The 23470-nt window shown below is 32.0% G+C and overlaps 2 protein-coding genes across 6 annotated transcripts; one reads left to right on the top strand and one right to left on the bottom strand.

The window, feature by feature from the left end:
- Positions 1 to 677: 677 nt before the first annotated feature.
- Positions 678 to 3822, bottom strand: LOC121203591 (uncharacterized). 4 transcript variants are annotated; one of them, XM_041096530.1, is made up of 5 exons: positions 3669 to 3821; positions 3517 to 3570; positions 3390 to 3449; positions 2028 to 2106; positions 678 to 1428 (listed from the first exon to the last, which is right to left on the bottom strand). In XM_041096530.1, coding segments are annotated over exons 3-5 (621 nt in total). In that variant the 5' UTR covers positions 3392 to 3449; positions 3517 to 3570; positions 3669 to 3821; the 3' UTR covers positions 678 to 888. The 4 variants fall into 4 exon arrangements, with proteins under 4 accessions (XP_040952464.1, XP_040952465.1, XP_040952463.1 ...); XM_041096531.1 differs by having other exon boundaries at positions 3390 to 3570; positions 3669 to 3822; XM_041096529.1 differs by lacking the exon at positions 3669 to 3821 and having other exon boundaries at positions 3517 to 3662.
- A 12528-nt stretch (positions 3823 to 16350) lies between these two features.
- Positions 16351 to 19487, top strand: LOC121219052 (protein XRI1). Of its 2 annotated transcripts, none has more exons than XM_041096527.1 (9): positions 16351 to 16576; positions 17087 to 17142; positions 17272 to 17391; positions 17476 to 17615; positions 18058 to 18121; positions 18210 to 18312; positions 18394 to 18434; positions 18523 to 18606; positions 18731 to 19487. In XM_041096527.1, exons 1-9 carry the CDS (start codon positions 16557 to 16559, stop codon positions 19006 to 19008), a joined length of 906 nt encoding a protein of 301 aa, XP_040952461.1. In that variant the 5' UTR covers positions 16351 to 16556; the 3' UTR covers positions 19009 to 19487. The 2 variants fall into 2 exon arrangements, with proteins under 2 accessions (XP_040952461.1, XP_040952460.1); XM_041096526.1 differs by having other exon boundaries at positions 18207 to 18312.
- Positions 19488 to 23470: the final 3983 nt, after the last annotated feature.

Genomic DNA, 23470 nt, shown 5'->3' with positions numbered 1-23470 from the left:
GAGCTAAAAAAAGGATCTCCGGGTGTAATTAGATCAGTGGCCATCTTTGAAACTTTCTCAAGCACAATTGCAAAGTGTCGACTTATTGTTGATTCAGACCTTTGAAATCTTTCTCAACATTGGGAAACTTTTGCACCGGTGCCCAAGATGTATAAAAAAATTCCCAACATTTCACTAGAAAATATGTTTCTTGAAGTTTGCAAGTTATATCTTGTCTCCAAAATTCTCAACAAACTTGTGAATACCATTTTAGACATCCTAAAATTAATCATACAATGTGATTCGAGCGGATCTCTCGGATCCATGTCTCACCTGACTGTTTTGAATCCATGCATGGTTGCTTCAATATATACTTCTCGTAATATAATTGCACGGAAGAAAATGCAACAACAAATAATCGGTTAAAACATTCCATGCATTACAAAATTCATTCTTTTCCCTTTCATCATCACTTTCATCACCGCTATAATTCTCAACTATACTTATCACCTATGAATAAATTTTATATCCAAAATCATATATAAACAACTATTGATAAAACTAATTTAGTATAAATAAGTGAACATAAATTCAATATCCAAAGACCGAACATAAACAACTATTAATAAAACTAGATTACACATAAATAAGTAGAACATAAATTCAATATCCAAAAACCAAACATAAACAACCATTGATAAAACTAGATTACAAATAAATAAGTAGAACATAAATTCAATATCCAAAAACCAAACATAAATAATTATTGATAAAACTAGTTTAGCATTGTTGTTTAGTCACATAATAGATATCTTTGAACCCTAGAAGATTAAAAAATTTTCAACTATCATCCATTTCCGTCTTAAGCCACAAAGCTCTAATCTTGGGATTAATTAATAAAAACATAATTCACTTGTCCTTATTAAGCAATAATTTAAGTGCGAAAAAGTATAGCGGACTAGCTTCTGGAACTTCTTCTGACATGCTGTCAAGCACTTTGACTGCTTGTGGAATACCATATGGATCCATAACAGGAGTCAAACTAGATATGGCTTGACTCATATTGTCAGCTGCATTGCATAATTTTTCCATTTGACTAGACAATCTTGCAGCCCCTCCAATTTGCTTTAAGGATTTCTTTCTTTCAGTTTTAAAATGTGAACTTGATATCTCAGGGTTTTTTCTTTTTTGACCGTTTCCATCAATTTGAACATCATTTGAAATGTGAACATCATTTAAAATGTGAACACCATTTCTTATATTTTCTTCTTCATTCTCTTCAGGTATTTTGTTGTTAACATCCTCAAAAAAATCACTACGGAGTGTACCAGAAGAAGGTGCCCATGCTTTATCACCTGTTGCAACTATCCCCATAAACATTTGTTCCAACTTCTCTTCGAATTCAGGATCAATGCCCGATGTTCTAAATTTTTGAGCTTCAGGCACAACCTACATATAAAATGATAGTTTAATAACAGTAATTATCAATCGCCTCATAAATAAGAAAAAAACAAAATTATTCAAAATTATTAATGTACTTGTAGCCTACTCTCCCACCAATCATCTGATGCATCAACGATTCTTTTTATAAGATTCTACCCTAGACTAGTATCTTCGCCTTTAAGTTTCTTCCAAGTTTTCCATTCTTTTTTTAAGGCATCCCACCTATTTTTAAGTTGTCTTTGTGAAAAAGCCTTGCCCGTTTCTTTCTCAAAGTTGGTCATTATTTTCAACCATCCATCTTTTGTGAAATGAGTACCAGGCCTATTGCCTTTCAATATCTCTTTAATACAAATATCACAAAATATTTATGTCAATCTCTTATCCCATATTGCTTTCACTTTTTCACCACTAACTTCAACCGCCGAAGTACTCATCTATTGTGTATACGAACAGATTCGTTTCAGCCAGTAAAGCAATCAAGAAAATCAAATGTCACTTAAGTATATTTGTTTACATGTGTATCAATGTTAACTGCATCCAACTATTTAGAATCCAAGGCAGAATCAATGAAAGAAACGTAATAAGCTCAGAAACTTGGGATTTACTTTGTCAAGTCCAAGAACCAAGGGTAGGTAAAGATTGTGCCCTTTTGAAGTCAAGTAGTTTATTGTAGGTGAAAAGAACCTGCAACAGAACACAAAAATACCATACTACTATATTAAATTGATTCAAATAACATTCACAAATGAAACCTTAGAACCAAAGATAGAACTGCAAGAGCAAAGTTGTCACTTGAATCACAAAAAGGTTAAGGGGAAATAAATTAAACCAAATCAATCATTTACAAAAGATATTGTACTAACTACTGATTTTATCAATAAATTCACTCAAAAATCCATTCTCATCCATAGAATAAAGAATTTATAATTGAAAAAACCTAAAGTGTACTTGGAGACAAATGCAATTACTGATATTCAAGGAAAATTAAAAACGTCAAATAAATAAATCAAATGAGTTCACTCATATATACTAATTTATGTCATGAAATCAATTGGTAGAAAGGAAACAAAGTAAGGCAGTGCATGGAAACAACTTAAGAATAAAGCTATAGGAGAGCTGAAGCCTAAGCCACGAGCTAAAAAGATGGACAAGTAGGAGCTGAGTATAGAGCTTGAGCCGGGAGCCGACAAATTGAAATATCCGTTGAGAAAATGTTATGGTTGAGCTGTTAATTGCTTATTAGCTTCTAGATACTGTAGAAGACACATGTCTATTTGCAAATATATATGTACCAGATGATTCACATTTTCTCATGAATGAAAATTATCAAAATTTATCTTTCATCTCTAAACTCTTCTCTTTTTCTGGCCTCTATCTTCTTCCCTCTTCTCTCAATTACCCCTTCTTCTTCAAGTGTTATTTACTAGTCATTTATTCTGTGACAAATGGCAATTAGAGCCACATTGGTTCCACTCAAACAAGTGCACACAAGAAAAAACTGAGAAATGACTGGAGATATTAGCCTAGATTTTGCCCAGAAATTGTTCGACAAAATGCTAGGACTAAAATGCCGTCCTACTATATTAAATTGTAGAATCGGTAGAAGACATATGTCTATTTGCATATATATATCTGTGTGTGTGTGTGTACATATATGTACCAGATGATTCACATTTCCCCATGAATGAAAATTATCCAAATTTATCTTTTCTCTCTAAATTCTCCTTTGTTTCTGGTCTCCATCTTATTCTCTCTTCTTGCAATTACCCATTCTTCTTCAAGTGTTCTTTACTAGTCACTTATTCTGTGACAATTTCATTCAATCATTTTGCAATCATTATAATTTTAGTTTTAATAGCTTACACATTATAGAAAACAAAAGCATAAAAAATCAACAATGTAACAACAAACGAGAGGTCAATTCGTTCTAAAAGTCGAAAAGTAAAGAGCTTTCTTCAGAAACTTACATGGACTCATCATCAGGGTGCGCAACAACCAACAAGACATTTTTTTGTGCAAAGGTGTACCTGGTTTTGAATATTAATTGAAACAAAATCAACAGGTAAAAGAAATCTGAAAAAAAAATAGAGTTACCTTCATTTAAAAATGTGGGTTTTGAATGGGAGAAGAAAATCTTCCAAAGAGAAGCTACCCAGATGATGGAAATTGAAATAATGATAAAAATCAATCCCATAAGAAAGACGAACAAAAATATACAGAAGAAGTGAAGAAAAAGATAAACTCACCGGTGGAGAAGAGGAATAAAGAGCTAGAGGTAAAAAAGTAAAATACCAGCAAAAAGTACTTTTGGGCTGAAAAAAAGCTAAAAATTTCTGCTGCTTTTTCATCTGTGAAAAAACACTTAAAATAAGTTAAAAATTTTCACCACTGACATCTGTTCTTTATAAAAGTACTTTTACTTAGAAAAGCTCATCTGAAAAGCAACAAAGAACACATCCTTAGTCTCTAACTTTTGGCTTCTCCAACTCTCTCTACTCCCTAAATTCCAACTCCTACTACTAAAACAAAAAAAAATCAATTTTTGCCAAAAAAATCAACGGTTCTATTTTTCCATAACCCACTCTCACAACATCCCCTTCACAAATTAAAATTCCATATCTCTAATCATTTCCTTCTCAATGAAGATTTGCATAATTTTGAGGGTTCTAGATTTTTTTTACTCCTATGTTTTTTGGTTCTTGATCAGATTGAAATCTGATAGCTTGAGTCTTGTTTATTTTCTCTTGTAGCTATAAAATGCTTTTTCTTTGACTATTTTAGTGATGAAATTGTTGATCACTCATCAGTCATTGAAACCCTGATGATAGAAAGACTCGAATTCTATTTCCTGGTAAAACTTATCGATTTGTGAGCCAATTGGAGTTATCATCTTCTATCTCTGGTGAGTGCTTGTGTTTGACTCTTTACATGATATGGAAGCATATACTTAAATCTTTTTGTTGTTATCATCAATTCCAATTTGTTGATGAATCAATTCTTATATTTGTTTTGGTATGTTCTGTTAAATGTGCATCCTAGATGGAAGCTGAGATCATGTATTCATGTTCTAAATTCCTATAATGATATTCTACTTTGTTTGTAATTGAAATTTATATGATAAAGCATCTACAAGTTATATTTCATTCTCTTCAAATTCAATGTTTAAATTCCAATATTAGATAATCAGTGTTGAATAGATTTGGATTTTGGTATCTCATCCGCATTAAGAAAGTTCCCATCTAGCATTACGTACATCAGTAGGTTATTTCCCTGACATATGAAATTGGAGACATGCTACATTAGCATGCCATATTTCATGAAAATGATGCATAGCTAGTTTGCTATAGAGCAATAGTTACTCACCTCCTATTCAATTGCACCATTTTAACTATGAAGTATTACGTCATGGTCCTATTAAAAAGGTTTCCTTGATTCTATGTTTCATTTAAATTTTTACTTGAGGCTATGTTTTTGTTACTCATTTAAATTTTTTACTTGCATTTCATTTAATATTTTAGTTAATTACAATGTCTATTTGTAATTGATTATTATAATTATATTTACAGAATTTCAATAACTCAATTTGACTTTTGGAATTAGCAAATGTGAAAGTAAATATTCAACTTAGAATTCTTCTATTAGGTGCTATTGTTTTATTTTCTTGTATTAATTGAGTATCTGATTTGTATTTTATATATAATGTTGTCTAAAAAGCATTTATATGGAAGTGAAAAAAGAAAAAAGAGAGAATGTGCTGAATAGTTAAAAAAATCACAGCAAGGCGCTATTGATAAATTTATTTTTAAAAAAGTAGTTTTCAATGAAAATTTAGATCAATCAAATGAAAGTTTGCATAATGATGTCCTTGAGAATGAAGAAATTAATTATCTAAATGAGCCTTATGATGTGCCAAATGTATCCAATATTAAAAATCTTGGTCTTAATGAAGAACAAACAATTCCTCCTGATACTGGCATTGATGAAGAACAAGTAATTCATTCTTTGGATATTTATGATCTTAGAAATTGGGCTAATCTTAATAACAAAATAAGGGACATTTTAGTTGAAAAGAGGCTTATAAGAGAAATGAAACTTGATTTTCCTCTCGATAATAATAATAGACATTTTTCATATGCTTATTTTTCTAGGAAGTTGAGCAATGGTGAGTTTAGCAATAGAAAATGGTTGGTTTATTTCAAACATGTTGACAAAGTGTTTTATTTTTGTTTTAAGTTGTTCAAATCTATTAGTAACAAAAGTTTGTTAGTAAATGAGAGTTTAAGTGATTGGAGGCATATTAGTGAGAGGCTCAAACAACATAAAAACAGTGCTGAGCATATGACTAATATGAATACTTGGAATGAAATGAGAGTAAGGTTGGATAAAAATGAAACAATTGATAAAAGCTTGTAAGAACAAATTATGAAAGAGATAGAACAAATGACTTTGATAGTACGATATAGAACAAATGACTTTGATAGTACGATGTGTGAATATGTCAACTAATAAAATAAAATAGAGTACCTTTTAGAGTTTTTGAAGGTGGATGATACATCTGGATTGGGACTTTTTAATGAATTACAAGATGTTTTAAAGTCTCTTGGTCTTAATGTTGATGATGTAAGGGGTCAGGGTTATCATAATGGTTCTAATATGAAAGGGAAGCACCAAAGTGTTCAAAAGTGATTTCTTAAAATAAATCAGAGAGCATTATATATGCCTTGTCCTTGTCATAGTTTGAATCTTACTCTTAGTGATATGGCACATTCTTGCATTAGAGTTATTTCATTTTTTGGAATTGTTCAACACATATATTTATCATTTCTGAGTTCTACAAAAAGATGGAATGTAACACCCATATCTTGGTCCGGTCGCCAGACCCGAGTAATAAGGTGTTACAAGGAATCACCAATCAACAAACAATTTACAATTTAAAAGAAGTAACTAATTACATACGGGCATGCTTATGATCATTTTTAATATAATTCAAATAAATATTGAATACACGGAAGCTAAAAAAACAATTTAAGAAAGATCAGGGATTGATTTGAAATAAAATGAGAAGTTGGGAAAAATCTGAAAACAGGGGACACACGACCGTGTCCCCAGACCATGTGAAAACGTCTAGCCCGTGTGTGGCACATGGTCGTGTGCCAGACCGTGTGCACTTAGAAAATTTCGTGCTAAAACATGTAATTTAACCATATGACACTTACACCACAATCTACCATTTACATCAACTTTAACCTATTCAAAAGCATTTAATTTAAACCCAAATCGTCATTGGTACAATCATCTTAAGAGTCTAACCAATTTGCCACAATTGACACCCAAAAACACCATTTGAAAACTAGTTAATTGACCACATTCATTCGTGTTAATATACCCTCAATGATGTATCAAGAATTCAATCTACACACATATACATTCAACCATCACATATCTAAGTATCAAACCAAGGCAACCTATCAAAATACTAATCACAACTATTACCATCACACACATGCATACTTAGATAATCTCAAAATGACTAACTAAATATAAAATGACCATTTAGAACATTAAACATCCTAGGTACATGTCAACACCAAAAAGAACCATTCACCAACGTTGAGTTAGGGATTCTCTACTAGATGCTGAGTGGACAATCGGATCAATGAATACCTAACCTGAGCACACAACAAAGAATAAATCATACGATGAGTAAAACCTCATGGCATTTCTATATTTTGAATATTTAAACATATTACGAAATAGCCAAATACGTAATTTAAATACCATCAGAAGTATACAAAGAAACGTGTAGCTTTCGTATTTTCGGAACTACATTCATCAAATCTTTCTAGAATTTCTAATATGAAGCATCTCACTTTATTTTCTTTACTCACTAAAAATAACCACATTTATATATATATATATATCTTATTTCATTCTAACTTTAGTATCGTTCATTATTCACATATTAATTTCCATTCCCATTCTTTCTCTTCTTGTTAACGTGACTTGAATTCAGACGTCTACGCGAATTCAACAATCACACCAAATTTAGCATCAAGTGCTTGACGGATAAATCCGTAAATAATGAATTGCGCCCTGCGGCTGGCCGATAAAACCGACAGTAAATATGCCCAACACTGGTTGGTAAAATCGAGAATAGATTTGTAATAATGCATTGCACCTTGTGCTGGCTGATAAAACCGACAAATGGGGTGCCCAACACACCCCGACACGTAGTCGTAAAATCTTTCTTATTCTATTGCATGCTCATTTATGCAAAACCATTATCTCAATTTCATTTCAAAACTAATCTCACATATAGCACATATTATTTGTACAATTATTCAAACACATTGCTTCTTTTCAAATTTAGCATTACACCATATTATTTCAAAAGACCACCCACCTTATATACTTACCAAATAATGCAATATATATATATATATCTAAAAGCAACAAACGAAATAGTTTGGGTAATAGAAACACCATCCTTTGAACATTAGAATTGAACATACATACAACATAGTTTATAACTTTCACCCACTTTATAATATTCTAACTACAGTATTAATGGACACTCGAATAACATTAATATCGTAAGAACCAAATAGTGTAAAACAACAATATTTTAACAACCTTGAATTACACCCGTTTATCCTTCCCATTGAAACGATAATATAACAGACAAACCAAGTAAAACATTAAATTAGCATGAAACGTATCAGATATAACTAGCTTCGGAAAAACACTTATTCACCTATAATATTAGCATTAAAATCGGCATAAACACTTATTTAATCTTAACATTTAAATTAACATAAACACTTATTCGCCGACAATATTAACATTAAAACATGCTTTGGATGACATTCAAAACATATTTTGGACAACATTTAAAACTTACTTGGACATTATTTGAGACTTACTTTTGTCAGCAGCTAAAGCATATCAAATGTTATAAGGATACAAACATGCTCTTGTTCGATTCCAATCTGATTAATATATGCAAATCAATTCCATATAATTTACTTCAAGATAAATCAATTCTTTCTTGGCATTGGACTGAAACAATAAATAATATAAATTATCATAACATATAGAATTTAATAAACATCAACCCAAGAATTTTCTTATCGTAAACTTCGAGCTATTCGTATCGTAATCATTTAATTATATAAATAATAGTAAGTCCCATATGATGTCAATTAATATTATATAAATCAATTAATATTTTTCGATTTAATCCTTTGATGTTAAAAATATTAATATAAATAATAGTTCAAATAGCAAGCAAAACAATATAATAAAAATGCATCATTAATTAATAAAGTAAGTCCCATATGAACTTACCTGATAAAAATAGCGACACACTAAATGTCAAGGGCTAATCTGCCAAAAATTGACTTTTCCTCACCTATTTTCCAATTAGCTCAAATCTCGATCTATATAATAATTTATTTCAATTATCAGTCTCAAGTGTCTTATAACATTCAATATAATGCATAATTCCTTCTATAAACATTTTTCACAATTTCCTTAAAATTTTTCATTTTATTCAACTTAGTCCTTAAAATTGAAATGATTATATCTTTTAAATTTGAGCACAAATTTTTAAAAAGATTTCAATACACCTTATTATAGCCCTCTACTATCAATAATTACTAAAAATTCATACCAATTTTTTTGAAATATTTACACTTTGGTCCCTATATTCAAAACTAACAATTAAACTTTACAAATTAGTCTCTTTAGCAAATTTAAGTTTAAAAAGTTAATCATTTAACACCAAAACTTCAAACATTCAACTAAAGTAACATCCTCAAATTTTAACAATAAAAAATTACAATATGAATCAACTAACTTATAATATTGGAATTCCAAAAACATAAAAATTACGAGAAAATAATTAAACCGTAGAAACTAATTTAAGCTTAAAATTTTGAACCCCTAATTTTTGCTTCGAAATTATGGTTTGAAAAGGGAAGGTTCTTTCTCTTTCCATCCACTATAACTACCCCTTCTTATTCTTCTGTTTTCTTTATTATAATTTCATTTTATAACTTTTCTTTCTTCTCTGTTTTTTTTCAACCTTCGTTTGTGTATATATATTATAACATATATATTAACCGGCCACGCAAAGAATTTTAGTGGTTAATTGCCACTTTAACCCCTTTATTTAATTTCATACTATAATATTTTTATAAATTACATTTTTACTTCTTATGTAATTTAGTCCCTATACTTAATTTAAGTACTAAGCATTCGAAATTACCTAACTAAAATTTAATTTGCCTAAAAATTAACTCCATAAATATTTTTATAAAATATTTACAAGTCTAGTTTACGGAAATGAGATCCCGATACATTAATTTCTAAAACCACTGACATTAGAAATGATACACTTGTACTTTTACTAATTGTCCAATTAGCAAATTTGTCCGATCAAAATTTAACGTAAAATTATAATTAACTCATAAATATTATTTAATAATATTTGTTGACTCGGTTTATGAAAATGGGGTCTCGAAATCATAATTTTCAACCCCACTGGCTTTAGTATAATTACACTTGTACCTTAATTTATTATCAATTAAGCAAAATTACTAGACCAACTTTGATATGTTTCTATACTAATCTCATAAATATTAAATATTAATATTTACAAACACGTTTTATGAAAATAACATTTCAGAACTGTAATTTTTTATACCACTAGAAACTGGGTCGTTACATGGAAAATTTTGCTTGACAATGTCCCTGAATTAACTGTTAAATTTTTATCTAATACTCGGTGGGAGAGTCGAATTAAAAGTGTTAAAGCTATTAGATTTCAAGCCTCCCAAATAAGATTGGATTTGTCAGAATTATATGAATCTTGTGATGATGCAAAGTCAAAGAGTGAAGCGGAGAGTTTGGTCAATGCACTTGAGAGTTTTGAGTTTTTTCTTAGTATGGTAATTTGGTATGAAATTTTATTTGCTATAAATATGGTGAGCATGAAATTACAATCCAAGTCTATGTGCATTGACACCACCATAAAGCAATTAGAAGGGGTATTGTCATATTTTGAAAAGTATAGAGATGAAGGCTTTACTTCTAGTAATAATATTGCTAAAAGTATTGCACTTGATATGGATGTAGAGCTCACCCTTCCAACAAAGCATTGTGTTATTAGAAAAAAAAATAATTTGATGAGAATAACCAAGAGGATGAATAAATTCAGTCGGCTGATGAATTATTTAGAGTTACCCACACTTTTCTATAAAAATCATCAATAAAAGTTAGCATATAATTAGCTCCACCTTTCGAAGGCACTCTGGATGACCCCCACAGATCAGAATGAATATACTTCAACGTTCCTTTCGTGTTATGGATTCCTCTGGTGAATCGAACTCTCTTTTGCTTCCCAAAAACGCAGGCTCACAGAACTTCAGTTTGCAAATTCCTTGCCCATCAAGAAGTCCTCTTTTGCTCAATTTTTCCATGTCATTCTCACTCATATGCCCTAGGCGCATATGCCAAAGTTTAGTAATATCATCATCTGACAAGGAAGAGAATGCGACAGCTACATCACCAGTAACAGTAGAACATTGCAAAACATATAACTTGGCAGTCTTTCTCTACCCTTTCATCACAATGAGGGAACCTTTGAAAATCTTCAAAAACCCACTTTCAGTTGTGTATTTGTACCCTTTTGAATCAAGAGTAGTCAATGAAATTAACTTTCTCTTCAATTCTGGAACATGTCGTACATCACTAAGTGTTCTGACAACTCCATCAAACATCTTAACTTTAATTGTTTCAACACCTGCAATTCTACATGAAACATTATTTCCCATCAAAACAACACCTCCAGACACTATTTCGTAAGTTGTAAACCAATCCCAATTGGGACTCATGTGGAAGGTGCAGCTCGAATCAAGGATCCACTCCTTGCTCACTTTAAAATTATTGACAAAAATGACTAGAAGTTCACCGCTGTAGTCTTCTAGAACATCAGCCTTACCAGAATTTTCTGGTTGTTTTCCATTTTGATTCGCAGCCTCCTTTTTTATCTTATTCTATAGCTTATAGCACTCAGATTTAATGTGCCCTTTCTTCTGGCAGAAGTTACAAGTTTTACCTCTGTTTGAAGACTTTAATCTACCCTTAGATTTACCGCGAGGATTCCGTTCCTATGTTCTTCCACGATTATCATCAGCATTCTGATCTTGTCTCCCACGAACAATGAGACCCTCTCCTTGAGATTCAGTTTTAACCACGAGATACTTCATCTTATTATACGAGGTTAAAGAATCATAAACCTCATCAACTGTGAGAGACTCTTTGCTATATAAAATTGCATCTCTAAAGGTTGAATAAGATGGGGGCAACGAACAAAGTAGAATCAACCGTAGATCTTTCTTATCATACTGAACCTCCATGGCCTCCAAATTTGAGAGAATTTCTTTAAACATTATCAAGTGTTTGTGCACAGAAGCACCTTCCTCCAAAAGATGAGTATAAAGATGTTGCTTCATATGTAGCTTACTAGTTAGAGTTTTCGACATACATATTTGTTCCAACCTCTTCCATAATCCAGCGACGGTCTTCTCCTTCATCACATCTTGCAAAATTTCGTTAGACAGATGTAGATGTAACTGTGTTAACACCTTTCGATCATTGCGCTTCTTCTCTTCCTCCGTCAATGTTGAAAGCATCTTATCTACCCCTAGCAAGGCTTCCTCTAAGTCCATCTATGTAAGAACTGCCTGCATCTTTATCTGCCACAACACGAATCTGGTGTTACGATCCAACAACAGAATTTTATGCTTCAAAGACGTCATTACCTTGATTGAAATGAATAACTCGGAAGCTCTGATACCAATTTGTAAAAATAGAATATCGGTAATAACAATATATCACAAAGAAAAGAGAAATAAAAATAAAAAACACATAAATTTTACGTGGAAACCCTTTCGGGGAAAAATCATGGGCAGAGGATAAGAAAATTCACTATGTTGAATTCGAATTAATTACAAGAGGAGTAGACTATGTATATTTATAGGTTTGTAAAATCATATTCTAATAGAAGTGAAACACCTTATTCTAATCAATATCAAATAGATGGAGTTTAATAAGGTTTAAAAAACCTTATTCTAAAATAAAATAAAAGAAGTATAATTATATATGGATTTTACTTTTATTTTATTTTACCACAATATTTTATTTAAATGAGGATTTGGGTCAATTAATTCTAACATTTAGCCTAGAATTCCAAAAATGTCAAGAATGTGTCTGGTTGGAGGATCGATGGCTTGCCAGAATATCCATGGTTTCAATTATTATTATTATTATTATTATTATCTTTTTTTTTTAATTATGCACTTCTTTTTGTTGTTTCGAAAAAGATTTTTTTTTAAATGATGATCAAAGCCTAAGGATCTTCGCTTTCCCGCAACTTAAGTCCAAAGACCCGTTGCTGAATTGGAAGCTCGTCTCAGACCCCTTTCATTTTGTTTTATGAACAAAGAAAATAGACGCCGACAAGAGGTAAAAAGGAGAACTACCTTCAATCTCTAATGTATGTTATTGGTTTTGTAGATTTCTGTTCGCCTGAGTTGAAATTGGTGTTTGTTGGTGAGCGATTGTTGTGACCCAGCCCAGCAAGCCACATGAAGAACCACATGATCCCAGGAGGAGCTCACGCCAGCGCAAACAACCACCCAGACATGCGGATTTTGTCATCTAATACACGTCAGCAAACCTAATCGAATCTGAGTAGTATAAGAAACCATGCAATAATAGGGTAGTCATGCAATACCAAATTTGTCAAACAAATTCTAATTTCTCACCTCCTTCTTCGAAGTCAGTTGCTGCTACATTCATCTATTGTACTACAATTTGCTGATATTGTACTGCAATTAGTAGAATCTCATAATTGTGCTCCATTTTCGGTTAAATTTTGCTCCCTTTTTGTTTCCACAAACCTCTGGTTCATTCCAGTGAGGCTCAATGATAAAGGATGATTGTTGCTGGGTAGTGAGGTTAGACCTGTCCATGGGCCGGGCTGGGTTGGGTTTGGGCCGGGTTCGAGTTGGGCCCGGAAAAAATTTGACCCGACTCTTAGGCCCGGGCCTGGCCCGAAATATGGGCCTAAAATTTTGCTCAGGCCCGGCCCGGTTTTTAATAAACACAAAAAATATTTTAAAAATAAAAAATAAAAAAAAATATTTTAAAGTATCTTAAAATTAAAAAATAAAAATAAAAAATATATTTATTATATTCGGGCCGGGCCGGGCCGAGCCCGGGTCAAAAAATTGAGCCCGAGTCTGGCCCATTTTTTAAACAGGCCTCATTTTTTGCCTAAGCCCATATTTTGGACCATATTTTTACCCAAACCCTCCCATATTTTTTCTGTATTTTTTTTCTCTATCAGAAGCCAAGATTGCTAACTCCGTTTTTTTTTTTTTTTTGTTCCCGTGCTGCTTATAACAAGGCAGAGGTAATGATCACCAGGTATGGGACTTGCGTATAATGGTGCCAAGCTGGTGACGAAAATGACTGGCAAGTGAACATAAGGCAAGGCTGTACAGGATTGCAGTAGTAGTGACGCTTTTAAACCTAGCCGACAGGGGTCGTTGTGGCAAACATTAAATGGGACTTGATGTTTTAAAAATGAAATAAATAAAATTGAAGATAGTGGGCCTTTTAAACCCAAATATAGATAACTGCTTGAGATCTGAACAAAATTAACAGGCCTAAAGTTGACCCAAACATAAGATGGCCTTAGCCCACGTTAAAACTCCATAATGTAAATTGTAGACAAAATTCAATTTGGCCCAACTCATCAACCTCAAAAATGGGTTTAGTAGAACTAGGCTTAAATCAAAATAATTTTTCTTGCATAAAATTGCATGTCTACATTAACTGTAATAAATGTATCATGCTTAATAAATGAGCAAAGGAGTTATTAAATGGTAATCACTCATACTCTCTTAAGTGACCTAATTGAGAATCAGGTTTTAAAAGTGTAGTCACTAATAGTATAAGTTGGACTAAAATATTCATCTGAAATAACAATATTAATCTACTACGTCAATTTTCGTCACAATTATTAACAATTTAGTGACTATAATATAATAATATAACTATTTCTTCACCAGTTCGATAGTTGACCCACTCCCCCAACCAATAGTGTGATTCAGTTAAATTTTGCATTAGCCCTTATACTTTGTGAAAATTGACAATTTAGTCATTATACTTTAATTTGGTCAATTTTAATCATTGCATTTTTCGTATAGGTCAATTTTAATCCCTATTCTTTTCAAATTTTGAAATTTTAATCCTGACCCAAATAGTAGCAGTTAAGTTCATTTAATTAAATTCAATTACTAATCTTATACTATGCGTATAACTATCGATTTAGTTCATATTCTCTAATTGAATCACTATAAGTCCTTATACTTTTTGAATTTTAAAATTTCAGTGTTGAGGCAAATGACAATTGTTATTCCATTAACCAGATCTTTAGTGAGTAATATGTGAAAATCACAAGTTGATATGGCGTCACAATATGATAATATATTTGTCGCAACAAATTTTGGAAATAACATAACTTAATGAATTTAAAAATTATCGTTTGATGAGGATTGGAATTTTAATATTTGAAAAGTACAAATACTAAAAATGACTAAATAAAAAATACAAAAACTAAATACATGGACTAATAATAAAACTTAAGCGTGTGATTCACACCCACTCACTGGGAAAAGAGGGGGAATTCATGGCTTTATTTTTGGGAGGAATAATTTCATTGTATGTTCTGATTATATATGCTCTTTTTGATACAATGCTTAGAACTATTCATATCTCATCCCCAACTCATAAATAGGATGATAATGTGCTTCAGTGCACTCGAACCCACGTCTTCCTATTCTTGACAACAATGCCCATACAAATCGAGTTAAGACTCAATCAACAATTCATGACGTTTCTTAAATTCCCATTTTGGTAAGAATTCTAGCTTAACAATAGATCAAATTCACGATGAAAAGGTGATTAAAGGTGGGTTTAGATGGGCGATGAGGTGCGGTGCGGTGCGATGCGTTTAGTTTACTTTTTGTATAACGCTACAGTATCTAATCTCACTGCCACCGCTGATTTTACACTAACCGTAAGTAAACGCAACGCCGATCCAAACTCAACCTAAATTGGCTTAGACAAATCCTTAGAATGGTGATTAAAATCATCAAAATTTATTATTTATAAATTTTTATACTTTAATTTAATATTTTTTAACTTTTATAATTTTTATTTTTGAATTAAACAATTCTTGTCAAAATTATTAAACTGAATTTTACAAATTTTAAAATTTTATGTTGCAAATATATCACATGTGTAATAACTAAAATTTTAAAATTTAACAAGTATAAAAATTAAAAAAGATAAATTAAGGAATATAAATTAAATTTACAACTTACATATAATATATTACTAATTACAAAATTTGACTTTAATATATTATTAATTGAATCAATATAGAAACTTCAAAATTAAAAATTCAACATTAAAATTAACAAAAGTAGGGTGTCGGCCATATATATAACAAAATTCATCCTTAATAATTATTTTCCACTTAAGTTTTGAATTTAATATTCAATTTGATACTCAAATTTTTTTCCAATTTAACATCTGAGTTTAACTTTTATGTTAGAATTTGGTTTCTATATCAAATGTCATATCATATGGTCTAATGAACATTGGACATGTTTGTTATAATAAAAAACTTAGGACAAAAAACTAAGGTACTAAATTAAATATGAATTCCAAATAAACATAAAAAATTTAAGTATCAAATTAAAAAAAAATTCAGGTGATCAATTGAACATTAAAGAAAAACTTAGGTACCAAATGGTATATTAACCCTTAAAAACACTTTCTTTTTGGTTTGAAGCAGAGATAAAAGGCCGAAAGGGCAATGCCAGTGAAGTTGCTGCTGCTTCCAGTGCTTTATAAATATGTAAACGCATTGGTGTTGGTGGCAGTGATTTCTGTGTAACGGCTACTTTTGATTGTATTGTTGAAGCAGTAAAGACCGAGAAATTAAGATAAACAGAGGGGTAGATTTGACTCAGTTTTGAAGGGAACCAGAAGAAATGAATTACAACAATGATCAGTAAATTCCCTTTTTTCTGTCTTTTGATTTTAAAATGCTTGCTTTCTGATGGTTGTTTCTGGGCTTTTATTGCTTTTTTTTTATTATGACAATTTATTTCTCAGAAGGGTTTCTGCTGGATTTTATGGGTTCTTTTTTTTTTTTGTTATTTCCTTTAACTTTTGAAGTGGGGATATGTTGGGGGTGTACTTTTTACTGTAATGAAAGTGTGGGCTCTGAATAAAATTGGGTCTCGCTGTGTTTTAGTTCTTTTCTATTACCATAAACATCAGTCCTGAGAGACATGTAGACTAACCATGATTCCCTTTCCTTGTTTTTCCCTTCTTTTATGGACTGTGCTGGTAATTTGATTCTTATTTGTTGAAACCCTGTCTATGATTTTGCTTAACGTGGTATACTTTACCACGGATTCCTTTTTCAGTAAAGCATTGGTTGCGAGGTCCATCTGCATTGGCCCTTTCTTTGGCCTGAATACTTTATTTTCTATGTTCATTGTTTGATTGGTGGCAGGGAGCCTTGGAATCGGCATGGGGAGAATCATGGTGTTCAAAAGAACTATAATTTGGGTAAGTTATTAACACAGATGATGACTTATTTCAAGTCAATATGTTTGAAGTAGCCAAGTGATAAAGAGATTTTTCTTTTTTCTTTTTTTAAAAAAATTGATTACTGATGTCTGAATAAAATCGGAGCAGATCCCTCCCTAGGTGCATGGACTCAAGTGACCTTGAATGAGGAAGACCTTTCCTACATGTTTGATGAAACAACCCCTGTTAAAGATTGTGGGAAACTGCCGTATTATGTTACACATAACGGTAAATTATGTTCCTTGAAGCTTTCTTGTCTTTATAATAGTTGATCTTCTCTTTCCTTTAAAGTACTATGACCATCAACTTCAGATAATATAACCAAGGAACTGGAAGAGAAGAGGGAGACTTCTTCACAAGTTAAAAGGCGAAGAATGCTTCAGTTTGACACTCATGTAGTAGATTCTTCCCTCATCTGCAATGAGATGCCATCTGCACTCCTAAAACCAAGGGTGAGTGCTAGATAACATGTTTGTTGCTCAGAAATGAACAAAAGCATCTCATTATATCATATGTTTTGACCTGCTATCTCTAAACTAGGTTTTGAAAATGGACTTGGACTGTATTATTGAGATGGAAAAATCCTTCATCTATGCTATTTGTGCATCCATCTTATCTATAACTTGTTTGGACTAGACAACCTTGTATAGCGTATCTAATGGCTAGAGCTTGGTTTTTTTCCCTTTCAAATTTGATCATTATTTATAATTCATTCATCATCCATAACGAGTACTGGAGTTCTACCTATTCTGGTGGCCTTTTAAAAGTTTACATATTGCATCTATATCTGGTTTCTTTTTAATGTTATGCAATTAAAAGTTTCAAGTATTGGTTTAAGTGTACTATGCTTATACCAGGTTCTTGCTCTCTTTTTTTTCTTCTTTCCATGCTTAGGAGAGGGATGATTCGATTGAAGAGGTTTTACCTGGTTCAGCTCAGTGGACTGCTGGATTTTCAGGTTTCCCTTGCAAGTCCATTTTCATACAATAATAATCAAATTGAATCAAATGTGTACTTGAGTTTTTAATCATAACAAAATATAGCAGAGGATGCATCATCTTCCAGTTACGAGGGTCTAGATCAGTCGTGTGAAGAGTGGCTTGCTGAATATTTTAACGATGCAGAGATGCTTCTCAGCTCTGATGTGTTGTATGCTTCTATTGACTTGCAGCGTTTTTTGTTTGATCATGATATCAATCTATTCTGATTGCTTTATAATGTGAGCTTCAGGAATCTTACGGGCACATCTGATGTTCAAATTGGTATTTCAGGTACACAAAGCCTTTTCTTCTGAATAAGTATTTCTTTCGTTGTCATTTATCTTAACTTTATGAAAAAAACTTGATTCTCTGTTCATAGAGTTGTGCAATTCCCGACCTGAGTCTGCAGTTGATGCTGTTCAAAAGCAGGCAATTCAAACTCCTCAAAATATTGTCTTCAAAGGTAATCACATTCATTCTCGTTTTCCTCCTGTTTGTTATGCCTTTGCCTTTTCTATCACATTTTAAATTAAATTTTATTACACTAAGTAAGATTAACACTGTCAGATTGAATGTTGCTCATTTAGGTAGGAAGTCTATCATACACGCAGCCCCTAAGCTAGCATCTTCTGTTGCCTACCCGTTTGCTTTCATTAAACCCTGTGGTTTCCATGGAGATGTTACCCTGAAGGATATAAACCAGCGAATCCTAACCCCACCACCATCAAAATCAAAACAAATCAATGAAGATCTTGCTGCTGCTTTCCCCACTTCTGCTTTTTCTGGGAAGCCTGTTGTTGGCAAAACTAAAATTCGTACTGAAGGAGGAAAAGGCAGCATCACTATTATGAGAACCAAAGGCTGACTAGATAAGCGTTGTTCTGAACTTCCTTTCTTTGGCCCTTTGATCTCCCTGTTAGTTAAATGTGGTGGTTGAGCTCGGGTCTGACTGGTATATAATCCAGTACTGCATTCTTTTGTGGGATGTGTTGGAATTCATAATACACATCAAAGTGTTTATGTTTTCAGTAGTGCTGTATGTGTCAAATAGTTGTTTCATATACATGTGACCGTAACCTATATATGGAAGTCATGATGTTTGAGAACCCACCTATTTTAGGTGGGTTTCGGAAAAGACGTAATGAAAGCTTTTGGTAAGCAGCGGTTGTGTATTCCTATGGGTACATGTAGTGAAAGGATAAGGTCGTATGGTTGTGGATGACAACGTAAATATATTGCTGTGTAAATGGTTCATCAGCATCAACAGTGCTAAAGCATTTCTTTGGTTGGAATTCTCAGCCTGAATGGATCAGATAGGGTTCTGTGAGGAAAAATTCAATTAAACAGTGCTTTCATCCTTGTCTTTGTACATTTACAGTGGTATTAAGGGCAAATAAGGATAATCAGTCAAACATGGCAAGAATAAACAAGCAGCAAAACAACAAATCAAAAAGAATAACCTTTCTTTATCAACAGCATCACATCTCCAGCGTATGTGGTTGGAATTGGAGTATCATCCTTACAATCATCTCCGTTCTTCATGGTTGTTTGAGCACTTGGAAGCCAAGTAAAACAAACACCCAAGGATCAGAGCACCAAAAAAGGAATAATCACCACGCCAAGAAGGAATGTCCCAAAAAGGTGTCAACATTCCTAGATTTTTAACGCCAGAATTAACGTTTTTAGATTTTTTCTTTTCATTTTGCCTTTTTGACTTTTTTTTTCTCTCATTTTCACTTACAATGTTACAATCCGCATGGGCCGCGTAACTTCCCTTTTGGAAGTTTTAAACATTGAAAAAAGCGCAGGGGCAAGCATAAGTGTCTTTACCGGTGCCGTTAACCGGCTTTTGCCTATAGTTCTCTTATGCGTTTTCAAATGAAGAATCTGTTACTTCTGTTTTTATTTTAGGATTTCATGAAATTTTCGTCCATGTAAGAAATATTTCTCCATTAAAGTTTTGTTAATACGGTTTCGACTTATTCTCTGGTACGGTTATGTCTGTTTCTATAGCACGATAGTTTGGGTTTTTGGTTAGTTTTTTTGGTTTTCCAAGTGTTTCGGAGAAAGAGGGTAAAATCTCAGTTCGATGATTTGTTGAGTGGTAATGGTAGTGATTCTAGCGGCGTTGTCCATAGAGGGTTGGAAAGTTGACGAGTGGCATATCAGTTTTGACGAGGGGGAGGAGGAAATCGGGCGAGAGGCAGCGTCGGATGACAGAGGGATGGGTTACAGGAGAAGCCTTTCTGTTAAGCGCCGTGGTGGGTCGGGTGGACTTCAAATCGTCGAGGATGTTGCCACTGGATCGAGGAGTGGACACGGACTGGATGCTATCGTCTTGGAGCGGAACGAGGGAAGACTAGGGGTGATCAGAGGATGGTGATCTTGCCGGAGTCGAGGTCTCTCATTATTCATTTGTCATGGGAGACATGTGGTATCAAGAGAGCTTTGTACGTATCAATGTAAAAATATCGGTTTGCACAAGGGGCAGCTCAAATAGTGGCGGGATATGCATGGATAATTTATTATTGATTCTAAAAAAATATAACCCTCAACATTTACACATTGTATAATTTGGTCATTTTTATAGTTTTGTTACATTTTTTTTGTGACCTTTTTACCTAAAAAGCTAAAAAACCAAATTTGTTAGCTAAATTTGATGAAAGTATACCAAAAAAAAAATGAAAACACCCAAAAATCCAAAAAAATAATTTTCATCTTTTCTCATTCTTTTAAATGCCTCAATTGGTTACTAGTGCAATAACATGAGAAAAAAAGTTTATTCATTACATATGTATTAAAATAATTAGACATAAAATAAGGAATAATTAATACAAATTTAAACTTGAAATTAGAAATATGAGTAATAACTTTTGTAAAAAATAAAACCTTTTCAAAATAAGCAAAAAAAAATCTCTTTTTGTTAAAAATAATTCATGAGAATGGCTAACTATTACTAATTAAGTTAGTTTATTGTTAAATCATATATTAAAACATGCGTAAAAAATAATACTCTTACTAAACGTAACATATTAATGCCATAAACAAAAGCAAAACTCCAAAAAGAAAAAAAGAAAAAAAAGGGACCAAATTATGCAATGTATAAATGTTGAGAGTTAATTTTTTTTAGAATTAAGATAAAATTGACATAATTTAAAAATGTTGAAGGTTAAAGTTATTATTACGTCAATTTTAAAAATTGTCATTGTTAGCCAGTTGGTTATAAAAAAGAAAAAATTGAATAGTTGGGTGATCATTTTGTAACATTTCATAGTTGAGTGATAAAAAAATTAATTAATAATTGGACGACCATTTTATAACTTTTCATAGTTAAATAACTAAAAAAAATATTTACTAGTTTACCAAAAAGAAAAAAAAGAAAATACTAATGTAAAAAGAAAACAAAAGAAAGGCAATCAACACAAAGAAACACGATATTTGTATTTATCCACCAAATATCAAGTGACCTAAACTTCAACTTCTAAATCCTATATAGATCCTCATATCTGTTAATCTTCACTACAATTACAAATCACATAGGAAATCCAAGCATTAAGAAATCACAGCTACAGTGATATGAAATCACAAATACACATAGAACAAATAGTAGAACTTTTTTTTTTTATGAAAAGAAGGCTTCAACAGCATGTCATTGAGTAGCTACATTACTAGCAGGATTGCTTTTATTGTTAGAATCGTAAAAATAAAATTTACTATAAACTTGAAATTGTAAAATAAAATCTATTATGTCAAATCATCAAGAATCAATTTATATGCAGAAGCGTATCTAAATTCATCGATTTCTTGAAATTTACGGATCTTGCAGTTTTGATCTTATAAATTAGCACACAAGTAATCTAGAGAATGTGACTCTCTCTTTTCTAAAAGTAAGATATTAGAAAAGTTACCTATGTGTAATTTGGGAACCATAACCTTAATATATAACTTTTGCACATTAACCCTAATTTCTAATCAGCCCATCATTAATTAGAAATTAGTTATTAGAGTATCTACACATATTTGACCCATAATTTATTAAATAACTAAAGCCCAATAAACCTTAACCAAATTAAATCACTTTTAATTTGGGCTAACATTTTATGATAGTAAATAATGACATGTAATTACTCTAGTTATACATGTGATGTCCATATTTTCCAACAATCTCCCACTTGGACTACATATATATACTAATTACTCTATAATCACACGTCATTATAAAACCTTATGAACTCAAAACTTTACCATCATATCCAAAAGGTATTTTGAACAATCTCGTCTATTAATTATGTTAACATAGAACCAAGGCGACTTTCGTTACATTTATTGTAACTAAATCCATCCATGATCACGTATATTAACACAACCAAATGACATAAATCAAGTATGGATGTGTAGAATGGAAATTACATGCAATATGATCCAAACATGCCTATTTTCAATTGGTCCTCCTTAACCTTAGTGAGATCAAACTTTACCAAAATCAGAGTGTAAATAAACCAAATAAACTTTATTTCTGCAGAAAAAAAACTTAATACCTGTAAACTACAATAATTGAAAATGTGTCTATAACATAATAACATTTAAAAGTTCAAACTCCCACTAAAACCAAATATTCTTAAATGACATGACACCCATATGAGTAGTGTGCTCATGAAAAACCTTGGGTGTAGTCCCTTAGTAAGCGGGTTCACAATCATTGAGTTTGTCCTAATATGCTTTATAGGCACCTAACCACTCTAAATTTTTACTTTAACAACTACGAACTTAATGTCTATGTGTTTTGACTTTGATGTGCTCTTGTTGTTATTGGAATAAAATACTACCAATTATTGTCACAATTTGCACCCGAGTGACAAAATTTTGCATTACTTTTAACGATCAAAATTAGAGTCTATATACCTGATGATCTCTAACTTATCAGACCCCCGATATCTGAGCATGTAATCTTTTGTTCTCTTAAGATACCTCATAACCCTCTTGGCTGCTATCCAATGGTTCATACTAAGGTTACTTAAATATCTACCTAACATCCCAACAATGTACGCAATGTCCGGACGCTTACATACTTAAGCATACATTAGACTCCCCACTCTTGAAATATAGGGAATCTTATGCATTTCCTTAATCTCAAAATCATTCTTGGGGTATTGGTCAAGACTTAATTTATTATTGACAAGCAGTATGTCATTAACATATAAAACCAAATATAGAATCTTACTCCCATTGAACTTGTGGTATATACAATTATTGACCAAATTAGTCTCTAAACCGAATGAGATAATCATTTGGTAAAATTTGTAATACTAATGACGAGAAATCTGCTT

This window comes from Gossypium hirsutum, chromosome D07 (assembly GCF_007990345.1).
Source record: "Gossypium hirsutum isolate 1008001.06 chromosome D07, Gossypium_hirsutum_v2.1, whole genome shotgun sequence".
Classification (NCBI taxonomy): Eukaryota; Viridiplantae; Streptophyta; class Magnoliopsida; order Malvales; family Malvaceae; genus Gossypium; species Gossypium hirsutum.
The sequence above is the reverse complement of the archived record's forward strand: the minus strand, read 5'-3'. Positions and strand labels throughout refer to the sequence as shown.